This window comes from Schistocerca nitens, chromosome 10, assembly GCF_023898315.1.
Source record: "Schistocerca nitens isolate TAMUIC-IGC-003100 chromosome 10, iqSchNite1.1, whole genome shotgun sequence".
Classification (NCBI taxonomy): domain Eukaryota; kingdom Metazoa; phylum Arthropoda; class Insecta; order Orthoptera; family Acrididae; genus Schistocerca; species Schistocerca nitens.
Genome location: NC_064623.1, coordinates 96,311,952 through 96,330,527, shown reverse-complemented (window position 1 = coordinate 96,330,527; position 18,576 = coordinate 96,311,952). Strand labels below are relative to the sequence as shown.

The 18,576-nt window shown below is 39.4% G+C and overlaps 1 protein-coding gene across 1 annotated transcript in view; it reads right to left on the bottom strand.

The window, feature by feature from the left end:
* Positions 1 to 18,576, bottom strand: part of LOC126210636 (nuclear RNA export factor 1-like) — a 158,808-nt gene that overhangs the window by 11,799 nt on the left and 128,433 nt on the right. The window contains exons 11-12 of the mRNA XM_049939953.1: positions 16,105 to 16,273; positions 7,900 to 8,073 (exon numbers count right to left, since the gene is read on the bottom strand). Of these exons, the coding sequence (XP_049795910.1) occupies positions 7,900 to 8,073; positions 16,105 to 16,273 (343 nt within the window). The remainder of the gene's footprint in view (positions 1 to 7,899; positions 8,074 to 16,104; positions 16,274 to 18,576) is intronic.

Below are 18,576 nucleotides of genomic sequence, written 5' to 3'. Positions count from 1 at the left end.
GTTGTGGCTCTAGGGAGGTTAATTCATTCACGAATGTCATTGCACACAAACCATTGCCTTAAGATGCTGCTTTATGACAAGGGTGCAGTCTCAAACTGATACCATCAGTCATAATTTCCAAACTATTCAGTTCCTGTACGCAGGGCACGATGCTGGAAAATGTATTTGTGCCTTTCTGGATTTAGTGTTTACTTAAGCAGAACAAACGGACTACAATCTAACGACAAAAAGCAGCTCTATGCTGTAATACCAGTTCCTCCGTACTTCGCAGCTGGCATAACACACAGCAGCAGGTAATGTTCTCTAGGCATTTGCCAAATCCAAACCTCCCATCAGATTGCCACAGCATATAGCACGATTCAGCTTAGCTAGTAGATCAGTTGACTGTTTCCACAGATAGCCCTGCTTTCAATGGGATAGGTGATGTTTGTGACCAGATTGAAATACGTGGTGATGGGAGGATGTACGTTACAGGTCTGTTACAGGAGTATGAGCCATGAAGATTGTGTAGGGATGGATGAGTATATTGTGTAGGTTCGGTGGACAGCAGAAAGCCACTGTGGGAGGGTGGGAACTAGCTTAGCTAGTAGATCAGTTGACTGTTTCCACAGATAGCCCTGCTTTCAATGGGATAGGTGATGTTTGTGACCAGATTGAAATACGTGGTGATGGGAGGATGTACGTTACAGGTCTGTTACAGGAGTATGAGCCATGAAGATTGTGTAGGGATGGATGAGTATATTGTGTAGGTTCGGTGGACAGCAGAATGCCACTGTGGGAGGGTGGGAAGGATAGTGGGCACAAAATTTCTCATTTCAGGGCACGAGGAGAGGTAGTCGAAACACTGGCGGAGAATGTAATTCAGTTGCTCCAGTCCTGGGTAGTAATAAGTTACGAGGGAAATGTTCCTCTGTGGCCAGACGGTGGGACTTTGGGAGGTCACGGGAGCCTGGAAAGATCAGGCACGGGAGATTTGTTTTTGTACAAGGTTGGGAAGATAATTACGGTCTGTCAAAGCTTCAGCGAGACCCTCGGTACATTTCGAGAGAGATCACTCGTCACTGCAGGTGTGACGACTGTGGGTGGCTAGGCTGTATGGAAGGGACTTCTTGATAAGGAACGTGTGACAGCTGTGAAAGTGGAGCTATTGCTGGCAGTCAGTAGGTTTTGTATAGATGGAGGTACTGATGTAGTCATCTTTGAGGTGGAGGTCAACATATAGGAAGGTGGCTTGTTGGGTCGAGTAGGACCAGGCGAAGCAAATGTGGGAGAAGTTGTTGAGGTACTGGAGGAATGTGGATAGTGTCTCCTCACCCTCAATCCAGATCGCAAAGATGTCATCAGTGAATCTGAACCAGGTGAGGGGTTTAAGATTCTGGATGTTTAGGAAGAATTTCTCTAGAGGGCTCTCGAACAGGTTGGCATAGGATGGTGCCATGCGGGTGCCCATAGCTGTACCTCAGATTTGTTTGTTGGCAATGCCTTCAAAGGAGAAGTCATTGTGCATGAAGATATAGTTGGTCATGGCGACTAAGAAGGAGGTTATTGGATTGGAATTCATCGGGCATTGGGAAATGTAGTGTTCAATAGCAGTGAGGCCATGGGCATTAGGGATGTTAGTGTAATGGGAGGTGGCATCAATAGTGACGAGCAGGGCAATGTGTGGGAAAGGGACAGGAACTGTGGAGAGTCAGTGGAGGAAATGGTTGGTGTCTTTTATATAGGATGGTAGGTTCTGGGTAATTGGTTGAAGATGTTGGTCTAAGAGAATAGAGATTCTCTTGGTGGGGCCACAGTACCAGCCACAATGGGGCATCCTAAGTAGTTGGGTTTATGCACTTTAGAGAGCATATAGAAGGTAGGAGTGCAGGGAGTGGTAGGGGTGAGCAGAGAGAGTGACTCCGGGGAGAGGTTGAAGAAATTATTCAGATAGTTAACGGAGGCAAAAATTTAGTAGTGACAGGGAACTGGAATTTGATAGTAGGAAAAGGAAGAGAAGGAAAAATAGTAGTCAAACATGGACTGGGGAAAAGGAATGAAAGAGTAAGCCAAATGGTAGAATTCTGCAAGGAGCATAATTTAATCATCTCTAGCACTTCGTTTAAGTATTATCGAAGAAGATTGTACATTTGGAAGAGATCTGGAGAGTTTCAGAATGACTGTATAATGGTAAGACAGAGATTTTAGAACCAGATTTTAAACTGTAAGACATTTACAGGGACAGATGTGGACTCTGACCACAATTTGTTGGTTATGAACTGTACATTAAAACTGAAGAAACAGAAAAAAGGCACAAAATTAAGGATATGGGAGCTCGACAAATTGAAACAACATGAGATTGTTGGGAATTCCAGAGAGAGCATTAGGCAAAAAATGATTGGAAGAGGGAACACAGTATCAGACCAATTGGTAACTTTAAGAGATGAAATAGTGAAAGAAGCTGAGGATCAAATAGGTAAAAAGACAACGCCTAGTAGAAATCCTTGGATATCACATGAGATACTGAACTTAATTGATGAGGAGAAAATATAAAAGTGGAGAAAATGAAGCAGGCAAAAGGGCACACAATGTCTAAAAAATGAGACTTACAGGAAGTGCAAAATGGCTAAGCAGGAAGGCTAAGCAGGGTAGAGAACAAATGTAAGGATTTAGAAGTATATTTCACTAGCGGACAGATAGATACCAACTACAGAAAAATTAAAGAGACTTTTCGAGAAAAGAGAGTTCAGGTGGAAAACTAGTCCTCAGCAAAAAAGGGAAAGCTGAAAGGTAGGAGGACGTAGAGTGTCTGTACGAGGGAGCTGAAATTGAAGGCAATATTACAGAAATGGAAGAGGGCATAGATGAAGGTGAGATGAGAGATATGATACTGTAAGAAGAATCTGACAGAGCACTGAAAGTCCTATGTTGAAACAAGAGCCCTGGAGTAGACAACATTCTGTCAGAACTACTGACAGCCTTGAGAGAGCCAGCCATACAAAACTCTTCTATTTGGTGTGCAAGACGTATGAGACAGACGAAATACCATTAGACTTCAAAGAGAATGTAATAATTCCAATTTGAAAGAAAGCAGTTGCTGATGTGTTTGAAAATTACTGAATTATCATTTTAATAAATAATGGCTAAAAAATACTAACATGAATTATTTACAGTATATTGGAGAAACTGGTGGAAGCTGACCTTGGGGAAGATCAGTCTGCATTCCGGAGAAATGTAGGAACACACAAGACAATCATGAGCACATGAATTATCTTAGAAGATAGGTTAAGGGAAGGCAAACCTCTGTACACAGCATTTGTAGACTTGGAGACAACTTTTGACAATGTTGACTGGAATATTCTCTTTGAAATTCTGAATTTAGCATGGTTTAATAAAGGGAGCAAAAGGCTATTTACAATGGAAGCCAGACAACAGGTATGAGTTGAGGGGCATGAAAGATTAGGAAATGAGACACTTAATGTAGTAGATGAGGTTTGCTATTTCGGCAGTGTAACAACCGAAATTAGGGGGGGCAGATAACTTTTTTAACCAAAAAGGAGATACTGAGTAAAGTTAGGGAGATCAGAAATTCATGGCACAGCTTCACTAAAGAAAGGATTTGTTGATAGGAAATATTCTGAAGTAGCAATGAATCACCAATTTGGTACTGGAGGTAGGTGGGGAGTGGGGTGGGGGGATTGTAGAGGGAAGCCAGCAGATGAATACAGTAAGCAGAGACATAAAAATGTATGTTGCAGTAATCATTCGGAGATGAAGAGGCTGGCATAGGATAGAATAGTGTGGAGACATGCATCAAACCAATCTTTAGATTGATGACCACGAAAACAACATCGACAACATCAACAACAACATTTAGTATATATATGGTTATTTTTCACATGTTTGCTTATACAGTCTCATGTGTATATGAATAAAATGTAAAAAATATATAAAAAATTAAACAAAATTTAAAAAAATAAAGAATACAAAACAACATAATAAAATTAAAAAATACGTGAAAAAATAAAACATAAAACCTCCAGTGGGATTGTGACCTTGACATAGTGGTGAGGCTCGTGTGCCCTGAAAACATAGAAGGCTATAGTGACCAGGTTCAATGATACCAGGTGAATAACCACAGAGGAGCCAGACTAACAATGCCCAACTCAAGCAGCATGGTTCAAAAGACAATAAACAAACCTACAATGAATCATTCATCGGCCGAGTCAACGGAAATTTAAATCAGGTGTCGAACTATGCCAGTCTAACGTGAAAATTATGGTAGAGTAAAGTAGGGAACCAGAATGAAAAATGCTTGTATTGTAGCACCAAAAAGGCAAATATATCATGCACAGAGTTAGGGATGCAAAAGAAGGGAAATAGCTTTCTAACTTATCCGGCAGCTTCAAAGACATTAAATCAAAACATCTTGACATATTATAATTTTTTTTATGAGTTAAACCTACTTCCCAGCAGAGTGACCTCTCTTAGCTGCAAGGTGTTGGCACACCTGAATACTGCAATTTATAGACTAAGGTCCTTGATCTTCTGCCCAAAATCCAGAAGATTCGCCAGCTATAGTAAACAATAGATAATATCATAGCCTGAAGAGGATATGTGTAACATCCCTCATGTTGTCTTGAACATATTCGACTTTTTTGTGCTATGACAGCAGTATGTTTCATCCTGGTTTTTTATTCAATAAAAACCCGACATCACATCAGGTGCTGCAATAATGCCAAGGGGGACCTCAGAGTATTCTAATCAAATTTACTTCTACGGATAACCAAGACAACAATTACATAATAAAACTCAAACGATGCGAAGAGGAGAATGCTCATCTTGGCATTCCGTTCAGAGATGAAGAACTATTTGTCTGATGAAAATGCTTGGATGACTTGAGATCAGAGCAAACAAAGTAACTATCAACTGAATCCTGAACATTATGAACACTTGTTTTGCTAGAATGATAATCCCAAGGATCTGGCACAAGGAGAAAGTTGTGGTGCTACTTAAATCAGGAAAAAAAAGAATAACCCAAGCAACTTCAGACCTGTATCAGTTCTGTGCCATTGTTTGATGTTCTGGAAGGAATGGTTTTGAATCAAATTCGTGAGTCTATCAACAAGAAGATCATTTAAGACCGGCCAGGTTTCAGACCAGGAAAGTCATGTACTAGTCAGATACTTGATACAACCAAATAAACAGAGGAAGAGTACAAAAGAAAGCAGATTACACGAGTTCTAAATCTACATACATACTCCGCAAGCCACCGTATGGCATGTGGTGGAAGGTACATTGCACTATTACTACTCACTTCTTTTCCCATTCCACTCCCAAACAGTGTGAGGGGGAGAAAAAAAACACTATCTATATGCCTCCCCAGGAGTCCTAATTTCTCTTGTGTCATCATCATGGTCCTTACGCAAAATGTGCTTTGACGGCGGTAGAATCTTCCTGCAGTCAGTTTTAAATGCCGGTTCTGTAAATTTTCTCATGTCAAAAAGAATGTTACCTTCTCACCAGGAATTCCAATTTGAGTTCCTGAAGCATCTCCGTAATACTTCCACATTGAACGTAACAGTAACAAAACTAGCAGCCCACTCCTAAATTGCTTCGAGGTCTTTCTGTAATACGGCTTGGTGTATTTTTCTGAAAGTTGGATGATATGTCGCCAGACACATACATTCTACCCACCAACATGAATAGTCGTTTTGTTGCCACTTCCCCCAGAGATTTTAGAAATTCTGATGGAATGTTATCCTGCCTTATTTGACTATAAGTCCTCCAAAGCTGTCTTAAATTATGATTCTAATACTCCATCTCCTATACTTCTAAATTGACCCCTGTTCCTTCTTCTATCACGTCAGACAAATCTTTCTCCTCATAGAGGCCTTCAATGCACTCTTTCCTCCTGTCAGTTCTCTCCTCTGCACTCTTAATGTTATCACGCTTGCTAATTTTACCAAACGTTCCTATATGCTAAGTGTCCTTCCGTTAATCATTTATTTTTCAATTTCTTCACATTTTTCAAGCCACTTCATCTTAGCTTCCCTGCACTTCCTATTTATTTCATTCCTCAGCAAGTTGTATTTCTGCATTCCTGAATTTCCCTGAACATTTTTGTACTTCCTTCTTTCATCAATCAACTCAGGTATTTCTTCTGTTACCCATGATTTCTTCCCAGTTACCTTCTTTAAATCTATGTTTTTCTTTCCAACTTCTGTGATTGCTTTTTTTAGAGATGTGCATTCCTCTTCAACTGCACTGCCTACTGAACTATTCCCTGAACTTCAGGCATATCTCATCATTCCATAGTACTTCCATATCCCACTTCTTTGCGTACTGATTCTTCCTGCTAATCTCTTAAATGTGTATGATACCATGAATCGTAAGAAACTAATAAATAAGATGAACATAACAACTAAGGATGCAGAACAGGAGACTTTACTGTCTCTCTAAATGACAGGAAGTCACTGGAGAATGCAGAAGAATGGCTTTCCCCAATGAAGTGTGGTGCCTCCAATATTATTTTATATATCGATGATCAGCCATTCAATGTTGGAACCTGCTCCTTCATCTATGCAGATGTCACAGCTGTTGCTGGTCAAGATAACATGTAATGTCAAAGAACTTGCCACCTACTACAACAACAACCACTTGAAACTCGTGTGTTCCACCCACGCAATAAGGATGCAAGAAGAAAATTGTGCATCATTTGGAAAGGATAAAATCTAAATCCCTGTGTCTACCCCCAATACCTATGATACCTTAACCTGCAAACAACACTGTACAGTCACTACATCAGAGGTTTGTACCAGGAACAATCTTATCCGCAAACTGACAAAACACCACATGGGGAGCACGGTCCAACATCCTCCGCACCTCTCCACTCACTTTCTGTTTCTCTGCTGTCTCTTCATGAGACAAGCCAAATAGTCACAGGGTGCCTAAGACCAGCCCCACTCAACAAGATATTTCCACTAATGGGAGCAAGTACCTCCAGATGTAAGAAGACAGGTAGCAGCACAGAATGAAAAGAAGCAGCACAAAAGAGATCCATATAAAAAAAAATTCCCGCTTACAACAGCATCAGTTTCAAGTCCAACAGAAGCCCGCCGAACTGAGCTGTAGCAAACAAAGACTCCTGGAGAATTATGGACAGCAAACAGATGCTACAATCAGGCTGTTATCTCAAATGTGGGACCTGGAAGGCACTCAACAGGTTAATAATAGGAGTGGTGAGGAGACTAATTTAAAGACATGGGTTATCAGTGATGATGAATTTTGTGAATGTGGGCAAGACAGGACTCTGAACAGTTCTCAGTTTGCAATAATCTGAGCAAACCACATGACACCGAAGACTTGTTTGCAGCGAATGACTGAGTCATTCTGGCTGCTGAACAAAGGACTCCTAAAATGTCAAATTCTTTGTGATTAATACTATACTGTAATTTTAAATTATATTATGGTTTAGTGTTCTTCGGACTTGGATAAAGAAATAAAAATGACGTAGATACTGGCCACAGAAACAGTTCGTGAGAGCCTAGACTGTATTCATGAAAGAATAGCAGATTGTAAATTATTACAAGTTTGTCTTGAATAAATGGAAGTACTTACGACAATCTGAGAACTAATTATTTATTACACCAAGAACAGAAAAGGAAAAAAAAAAAAAAAAAAAAAATTCATGGATGGGAATGGAGAAAGTGGAGGTGCTGCAATCGGAGAATTAAAGTAGAAGTAGTTCAACTTGAATCATACATACATGGTTCACTTTTCAAAGACTCCAGAAGGAGAAATCCAAGTACAATATTTCTGCATCTCATCATCTACATTACACCCCCGATGCACAGTCAAACTTGTCCAAATGCAGCCTAGGATATAAATACATAATACAATTCTAGTAATGCAGCTTACCTCCGCCTCATCTGTTGTTGCATTTGTAACATACATGATGTCATTAGCTATCTGGTATTCACCACTTGGTCGTCTGACCAGGACAAAGGTGCGCATAAAATGTCGAGGCGATGTCTTCTGTTTTGGATTTTGCTCTTTGAACACACCCGTAACAGTCAATATAGTACTTTTGTCCTGTAAAAATAAATACAATTTTGGAAAATGTTCATTGCAATATCTTGCAATCATTAGAATCATTCTAATGGTTACTTCAGACACTTAAATAAAAATTAGATTTTTATAGAGATCATAATATATATAAATAAAAATGTAAATTTTTATTCATTCAAAATCATGTATCTCCAAAAGTTCTTGATCAATTGCATGAAAAATTAGACACAGCATTACGTCCTAAAACAGGCATGTTTTTAGGTATCTATTTCTTTAATATATAATGTGTATATATGTAACTTTTAGATATTTTTTGTAACAATGGTTCCCTATTATTAAATTTATAAAAACTTTATATTACATACATTTTAAAAAATAGGTATATAAAAACACACACATATTCCAATGCAACACTGTGACAAAATTTCAAACATTCAGCAAAAATTTTTGGAGACTTGCAATTAGGAACATTCATAGTTTCTACATAAGTACAAATGTAGATGTTCAAACAATCAAGACTCCAGGTAGGAATATCAACAGTGTAGGAAAAGATAGATCGCTATTTACCGTAAAAAAGACACGTGAAGTTGCAGACAGGTACGATGTACGATTAACCAACTCCAGCATCTTGGGCAGAGAGAGAGAGAGAGAGAGAGAGAGAGAGAGAGTGTGTGTGTGTGTGTGTGTGTGTGTGTGTGTGTCTATATATCTCTTTACTGATGAAGGCTGTGGCCAAAAGCTATATGTTAGTGTCTTTTATATGTGCCTGTCGGCAACCTGACTGTCTTTTTTACCATAAGTAACAATCTATCTTTTTCTACACTGTTACTGTAGATCTTCATTTCATCAAAATTCAAATCTCCAAAGTTCTTCATGGATTGCTTTGAAATTTTGACACAACATGGCATTCAAATACTCATGTGTTTTGATATACCTACTGGAATACCTTCTTGCATATATGTAAAATATATGTAATAGAACAGGAAGCATTATAAAAATGTAAATGTTGGTTTCTTCAAAATCTCTAATCTCTGAAATACTAGACTGACTGCTTTGAAATTTGGACAGAATGCTGAATTCTGTAACGGGTGTATTTCCATGTACCTAATTCTTCAGTACATGTATATTTTTAATACATATGATATGTAATATATAAAGGGGAAACACTGTTACCAAAATGTAGCTTTCTGATTTACTTCAGATTTCTACATGTTACTGTGATAAACGTACTTTTTAACATATAGATAAAGAAACATTGTTAGCAAACAGGAAAGTATATTTATAGCTTACTGGTTTATAATTAGAATACTATTGAATTGAATTTTAAATAACAATAAACAAGGCTCAAGGTTAGAGAGAGAGAGAGAGAGAGAGAGAGAGAGAGAGAGAGAGCAGGGTGAGGGGGGTGGAGGGGGAGGGGAACAGATGGACAGAGTGTTGGGAGGAAACAGACATAGAAGGTGAGAAGGAGGAGATGGACAGAAAGAAGGGCAAGAGGAGATGGAGAGGGGGGGGGGGAGAAGATGGACCAAAAGGGAGGGGGGGAGGAGGAGATGGACAAAGAAAGGGGGGGGATGGACAGAGGGTGGGGGGGGGGGAATTTGGATATACAACCAATTCCCATACATATTAGAAACGTCTACTTCCTCCTTTCTTCTTTTTCATTTAAGCACACTGAGCTGCAGCAAAGTGTGTTCCAGTACATATGGTATTCTAATACATGCTACAGCAAGAGTAGATATATACTCAAAATTCTATTACTTATGTATAACTACATAATCTCTCTGCAAAGTGTGCTCTCCTCCTTGGTAAACTGCACAAAGCAAAGAGAAAGAATCATTTTCTGAGTAAAACGGCTCCCACACAGATGGGACCAGCAGTCATAAGAAGGAACTGCCACTCTTGGCACAGAGAAAGCCCCTGTGTCTGTATAAACAAGAGATGCTGATGCTTTTATCTGGAGATGCTGTAGCCACCACAGAAAGAATGACCTCAGTAGGAAAACAGCCAAAGGCGAGGTGATGTTACTTCTGTTCTGCACACCAGCTTGCAAGTAGTCCTACAACATTGCACACAACATGCAACCACAAGCCAAGACATTACACTCTCCTCTAGACTTGATAAGAACCTCTATTTGGTGAGAAAGAAAGTCCACAAGTTTCTTCAGGTATGGTATATAAGCTGAGACCACTCATTTACATTAAATTACTTGGAGCTTACAAACTGTGGACACACCGACTGCTACGTATCACCTGCTGTTCCAAATAGTCACAGACATTCTACGGCACATGTTCCCAGACAGTGGTACGTGTACCACTGGTGGTACACTAGGGCGTATCAGGTGGTACATGTACAAGTAAACAAAATACATACTGACACAAGTAAAATTATATTGATTGATGAAAGTGACTCTATAAAACATTAAAAAAAATGGATTTACAGCAGAATGGCTCTTTTGGATTGTTGGCAGGACACAGGAAGTTCAGACAGTACCCTCCCCACCCTTCCCTTCATTAGTCGTCACTGCCTTTGCCGGGAACCATTCATCTCATTTTGATGCCAGTGATATTTTGATCGGATCTCGTCAGTGGTCATTCAAAAGTTTTCATCCGATTTTGCAATTGCTGCCACCTTACGCAATATACCCATATGTGAAAATGCAGTAGTCATTATGCAGTGAACGGTTCACTGTTGTTGTTACTGCTTTGTTGGAAATTATCTTAAATGGTGAACTGGAGTGTGCATATTACAATGAGCAGATTCTTGACTACTATAAGTGTGATGTGAAGTTAAACTTGACTGTGTGACACGTATGTGATTGTCTTTTAAGTTAACCATGAAGTGATTTTTGTGGCACGAAGCTACTACCTCAAATTATGCAGTTAAAAAATTCTAAATCTCCACCTGACAGCGAGTATGATGAAAATTACAATAAAAGTTTAATAAATTCTTTAAGTGTTTAAATGTAATTCATCTCTTATTCATTCATATTACTTGCTACAAGTAAGTATCACATGTGGACATGAACGACTCTGTAAAAAACCCCTTCCATAAAACCTTATGACTTGTGCGTATCACTTTTCTATCCTACACGATAGTCAGTCGGCATGACACAAAAACCGTACGAATGTTGGCAGCACTGAGCGAGATGGCAAAAACTGTTCACCCCATACTGTTCCTGACCCCACATCAGTCACTGACTGACCTTCAGAAGCACTCTCTCCCACATCAGTGTTTGTTAAAAGGTGAACAAGCTATCAAGGTACACATAAATTTTTAAAAATGTCAAGTGGTGGGTAGTGAGAAGAAGTCTGGGAACCCTTGTTCTATGGGACTAAGATCGGGTGATGTAGTGGGCCACTCAAGGTGAGATAGTGTGCCCCATTGATTGCCATGGAACATATGCATGCAGTCCTGTGAATACCGTTAATGCCATATCAAACAATGGAAAGTCCAGGTCGGCATATCGACAGTATTATGAAAAGGATGGATTGTTACTCACTGTAAAGATGACACACGGAATTGCAGACATGCAAGACTGTAACACATTTCATCTTTCAGCCAATGAGTTCTTCAGAAAGGAAAACACACAATTCACACAAACAAGCACACCCCGTGCACAAACGACTGCTACCTCCGGCCAGAATAGCATTCACGTGTGCGTGAAGTGTGCTCGCTCATGTGTGTTTTCCTTTCTGAAGGAGGCTTTGTCCGAAATCTGAAATGTGTAACAGGCTTCGTGTCATCTTGTCTGCAACTCGACACGTCATCTTTACGGTGAGTAGAAATCTATTTTTTTCATCTTGGAAGGTGTGATTGACAGCAGCTTACTTGTAATGAAGATAGTGGAACCAAGTCTGGGTACAAAAAAACACCCCCACAACATCACAGATCCTCCTCCAGCCCGAATTACATCCTCCACATACTGTGGGTCACAACACTTCATCTGGCAACCAGCGTACTCGACACATCACACTGTTTCAAAAAAAGGCAAAATCCTGATTCAGCAGACCGCACTACATGCTCCCCCTCCCCCACCCACACCATCTCCTGGGTGTTGTCAGTTTTCATGACCTGGAGCCACTGCTTCTCAATCAAGTAGCATCTTAATTGGCATCACGAGGCTCACTGCACCCCATTCCAGTCCGCCCCATGAGGAAAAATTCCCTTATAGAGCCAGGAATCAAACAGGAGTCCTCCACACGGCAGCTGACCGCACTGACCACTCGGCTACAGAGGTAAAACTTTTGCGAGGCACCCATCTCCGAATGTACGAGGTGTGACCAAAAAGTAAAGGGAATTTTTAATTTTGCAGGCTTCATACGTCAGATTCTCATAACATATTTTTATCTTGTCGGTATACGTGTTCCTGACGTATGTCTGCATTTCCAGCTGTTCGGAAAATTTAGTTTATTGTTGACAGTCGAGAAGGTTATACGTGTTTTCGAGTGACTGGCGAATTTTTACTTTAGGAAAAGATGGATTAATGAATTTGTGTAAAATTTTTCTTGAAAAACAGAATAAAGTGAAGCACCAAATTGGAAATGTTGCCTGTGGCTTTTGGCAAATCTACTTTGCGTAAGACAAGAGTTTACGAGTGGTATAAACACTTCAGAAAGGGTCGAGAAGACACTGAAGACGACACCCACACTGGACATCCCAGCATATCAATTTCTGACAACAATGTCAGCATATCCTTTGGCTCATGCAAAGCAATTTTTTGGGTGTTTTGGGCACAATAAGTATAGCAGCAACTGTTGTACTTTGACCAAAAACGACACTGCGTACACATTTCTCAGGAATTGCTGAATGAAGTCGACACTGGTATGACATAAAAACTGAGGCCTAACTGTCCCAACGGAAACTGCCTGAAGAGCCGAGACTGAAAAAATTTTGACAGCTTCTATCACGTGTAAATGTTGTTCTCACTGTTTTCTTCAATTACAATGGGACATTGCATCATGAGTTCCTGTCTTACGGTCAATAAGGAATACTACCTGGACATTACACGCTGTTTGCGTGAAGCGATCCGAAGAAAAGGACCGGAATTGTGAAAAAACTATTCGTGGAAACTGCGGTACAATAATGCTCTCATTAACAACTCAATGCTTATTCATGATTTTTTGGCATAAAACAAAATTGTTATTTGCCTTAGCCACTATATTTGCCGGACATGGCCGCCTATGACTTCTTTCTATCCCCAAGGCTGAAGACAACCGTGAAATGATTTTGCTTTGCCACAGATAAAAATAGAATCACGGAAGGAGCTGAATACTATAATGAAAAGTGAGTTCCAGAAGTGCTTCCATGATTAGAAAAAGTGATGGTACAAGTCTGTTATATCTGAGAGGGATTACTTTGAAGGGGAGAAAGTTGATGTTGATGAATAAACAAAAGTTCCCACTACATTCTGATCACCTCATATGTTACATGCAGTTACCATAAAATTTTTTGCTCATTAACTGTCTGAGATTTAATGCATTCACTGACAGCAACAAATCTTTCATTACCTGATTTTGTAGCTGTCACATTCAGGGTCATTCAGGAGTGAATAAGCTCGGTGATAGTGTTATATGATACATTTGGAACTCTGGCTAAGTACAACAACATTAATTTATTACAATGTCCCCTTGACTGGTTGCGACAACTTTAATAAGAATCTTGGAAAAGCTATTTCACTACACTACTCAGGGGATTCTCTTGATACAATATAGGTACACCATTGCTTTACACTGGATGTTAAATTACATTATCAACACATGCTTGGGGTGTTACTATGAAGAGTACAAGACAGTTAGTTCAGATAATACCTTTTTCTCACAGTGAAACTTGTTTAAACAGATAATTATTACATACTGTTTAGCATTTTTAGTAAAACATCAGGTATCATGAGGCAGTGTGGAAGGTCGGACACCTGATGGTGTTCAGGAAATAAATAGTGTATTTTATATTTTTGAAATGACTTCTCATCTGTATGGTTAAACTATTTCTGCCAATATCATATTGTCACATCATTGCCATGTACAAAATGGTCACAATAAGAAAGTTTTGCTTTTGTTTCATGAATAATGGACTGTGCACTTCACCGGATGCTGTTGATGGACTGGTCAAAAGTTGCAGCAGATGATGACCAGGTATAATAGACCGAAGGATTAGATTCAGTTGACATTGTTGGCTGAGGTAGAACCCATCTGAATGATCAGGTTTTTGACAGTAAAGGCCATTGACCAAAACAGTAGGTGGAAGGAAGGGGTTTCTGAGCAGATTTCTTTGAGCATTGACGTTGCCCCATACTGTACAGCATTTCCAGGTTACATGAAATGGTTGTACAATAGTGTTACTACTACATAGAGTATGAACTACACAGATTATACTGAAAGAAAATGTTTCATTAGGGTGGAAGTAAAATTTTTCTTTACCTCAGTACAACATACATCCTTAATATATTAGATGGATCCATGTTTAGCATTTGAGGGGGGGGGGGGGGGCAGTAACCTTTTCACTTTTCCATTGATAACACAACGCTGATGATCTGATACATAGTGTTTTGAACCACTAATGTTTGTGATGAACAAGTTTATCCAGTCAATACTACATTTGCAGTTAGTGTCCTCAATGTGCACATTTTCAGTATCTCTACTAGCCAAGTCTTACTGTTTCCAAACACACATTTCAGTTCAATAATGACGGCATATCAAGCATTTGTAGCAACAATCGGGATTGGCGTTACACTGCACTGATGGTTGGAACACACCACTGACTTGTTAACTCTTGCTCACTGAAACTGTGCATTCCTCAGTGAGAGTGTTTGTGAAGTGTGTAACTGTATATCACATCTCACACCAGACATCATCACTAGCATTCTACACTACCCAAGGTAGAGTTCACTTTGTCGAGTTTGTGCCTGGTAAGTAAAAATTTTGTTGTAAAGTGTGCACGAGTATTTTAGTTTTGTAGTTTACAGCATATGCTCCAACCCAGTGCCAGTTTGACTGTGCTGCAACTGTCTTGGATATGTATTTATCACTGTCCCATATTCTCATCACAGACTCATTAATGCAGAAATCTTAATCCCAACTGTTTGTAGTAAAACATACGAGGGTTGGAACTTAAATAGTGGCAACTATTTATTCACAACCGATGCACAAGAGTTACATGTTTGCACCTGTTACTGTCCTTCAAAGTAGTCACCATCGCTGTGTACATCCCACTGCCAGTGATGTGGAAGGCGTAGTATACTGTTAGCAGAGCCTATTCTGTTGATGGTGCGAATGGAGCGGTCTAAATTTATGGCGATTCTCATGTACGACTGTGATGGTGTTATCCTACCGCATTATATTCCTCCATGGCAGACCGTCAATGCACAGTATTACTGTTTGATTTTGGAGCATCACCTGAGACCAGCTTTGCGAAAGAAGCAGCGACACTTTCTGTGCAATCCACCCATCGTTTTGCACGACAATGCGCGGGTGCATACAGCGCAAGCTGTGGCTGCTCTTTTTGGTCAATGGGACTGGGAAGTACTGTACCATCCACCATATTCCCCGGACTTAAGTCCTTGTGACTTTGATTTGATTCTGAAGATGAAGGAACCACTTCGTGGCATTTGATTCAGAACTGTTCCAGAGATTCGACAGGCAGTAGACCGCTCCATTCGCGCCATCCACAGAACTTGCTCTGCCAACGGTATACTATGCCTTTCACATCGCTGGCAATGGGTTCTACACAGCGCTGGTGACTGTCCCTTCCTACCTACTTTTTTAAAATGTATTATTCTGTACAATTTTCATTTCTCTTTCTCTTTAATGCAACTTTACTTGTCGCTTTGCCCCTTTTATAATCTCTGAACTGAAGATGGCACAGTGCTTACTAACATACTGTTCTGAGGAAGAATATAGGAGGAGAAAAGAAAAGGATGCATCTCTTTAATCAGTCAGTGATAATGATTTTCTCTTGCATCACCCCTCAGAATTACAGTAACAGAGTAAAAACAATATTGACAAATGAAATCGTGAGGAAGGGATAATACAGCAGTAGTAAATGTTTTCTACTCACAGAATCATGTAGAATATCTACAGTGAAGGAGTACGGGTCATGTCGAGTCCTCGGCAGCTTCTCTAATCTCATGATGACCTTCTCCGCCCCATGGGCCAGTGCAGTCTTTGACCTCAGTTTGGCAGAAGTGTGCAAGAGGTTACGGCACTCTGCTATATATGAGCTCAGCCTACAGGAAGAGGAGAAATTGAGTGACAAGTATAACATGGGTAAAACAAAGCATATTAAGCTGACTTAATTTTTCAAGCTTTGGAAGAGATATTGTATTCTAGAACAGCATATCATCTGAGCAAAAATAGGATCACTGGTAGAAAACAGTTTGTATTTCCAAACAGTTGCTAAACTGAGAATGTCACTTGCATATGCATATACAAAATTTTACAAGTTCTAAATAGCAAAACAGTACCATCTGGTATTTTCTGGGACTTACCTAAGGCTTTTGACTATGTGAATCACAACATCCACCTAGATAATGTGAGGTGTTATGGAACTGATGCACAGTCAAGCAATTGGTAATGTCATATCTAATAAAATGAATGCAGAAAGTTGAACTTAATAATTCGACCAATAAAATCGGGGGAGATAACTCTGACTGGGAAGAAATCACTTATGGAGTCACACGAGACTCAATCTGAGATCCACTTTTGTTTCTCATAATGTAAACTACCTTCCACCTAACATACAAAAAACAGAATTAAGTCCTTTTGCAGATGACACTAGTAATTTAATCAATTGAAATGTACAATGGCAATCCAAAAAGTTCTGAGACTGATTTTATTCTTGGCATATAAGTCAGTGCAGAACAGTACCAAGTGGCAGCACAAACTAACAACTGTAAGCAACAGGTATGCATTCAAACAGTTGTCAAACTATTCGTATGCCTAAATGAGTTACAAGGTTTCAAAATTTTAAAAGTTCATATAAAACAAAGGAATGTCATATTTCCTCTTTTCAGCAACATGCTGTGTCATTAAAATCCACCAGACTCAACATCTTGTGGAAGTTTTTGAAAGAGAATGTCTATTTTACAACAGTGTGCTAAAAAATAATTCAGTAAGTCTGTTCTCAATATCGGTTGAGGTATTACAAGTCACGCATATTACTCAGCTGACTTTCCCACTTCGCTGACACAAGCTGCAACTCTCTCCCGCTTGAGGGCTCTGAATTGTAGCTTGTAGCATGGCAGTGTGGAATGTAACTACATTCGAGCATGAGAAAAAGCCTGCTGTAAACAACATCCTAACTGCAGAAAATGTGCTCCTATTGAAATTCATAGAAGAGTGAAATTTGTGTACAGTGATGAATGTATTGGCATTAATAATGCCCAAAATTGGATTGCTCATACTTGTAATGAAGAGAACTGTGGTGTTTACCCCATAGTGTGAGAGAGTTCAGTAAGGATGACAATGTATGTCAACTGACGAGACTCATCGGAACTGATTGCATTCTTCAGAAGGAATCGTTCGATCACCGACACAAAAAAGTTCAATATCATGCCAACAGGAGGTAAAGCTGTGCTCACTATGTTCTGGGATGTTCAAAATGTGAGGCATTTAGAATTCATGCCTAAAGGCAATGCCATAAATTTTGCAACGTACTGTGACACCCTCAGAAAACTGAAAGCACAATTTTGAAGAATTCATTTGCACATGGGGCATGACAATGAGAGGCCACATGTGAGTGCTCCAACAATCCAATGCCTTGGGTTCATTGCCAACTGATTGTCCTCCCCCAACACAGACTTGATTTTCAGATTGCAGGGTGGCATTCTAACGATGCCGGGGTCACACTGTTAATGAACTACTAGGTAACCGTTTTTGTCAATATTTACGTCATTGTCAGCTTTTGCTGAGGTGCTCTTTGTATTATATTTATTGATAACTTCTATTCCTTTATGCTTTTGGGTAATTATAAAAATATTTAGTAAGTAGTAAGTAAAATACTTGCATTCAGTAAAACCAGTAATCCAGCCATTTTTAATCTCAAATTAAAACAAAACCAGATAAAAATAATAATCAATTTCAATAGAAGTTACATTTTGCAATAAAACATGAATTTCTATTTTTCAAATGTACAAAATTCAATCAATGTAACTTCTCAGAAAAATTATATCAGTGTGTATACGACCATGGACAACTGGGAGATCTGGGAAAAATCTGGGAATTTTTTCATCTGGGAGAAAACTGGGAAAAACCCAGGAATTTTTCATTGTTTTAGTTTTCAGTTAGATTTTGGCAATTTTGACTGGTAGGAATCGATATTCTAACAAAGGATATTACTGTATTCCGGTACTGCAGAATAATATTGCAGTAATAAAACATTAACGAAAGAAAAAAAAAGGAAATAAAACCTAAGTTGCAAAGGAAATGTATCATACACAACAACAAAACACAGTGCTCATACAAGCGTCTGCCAACAGCAAAATGTGTCAAAGGCTGTACGAAGACTATGCAATGCTTCAGTACAACAACT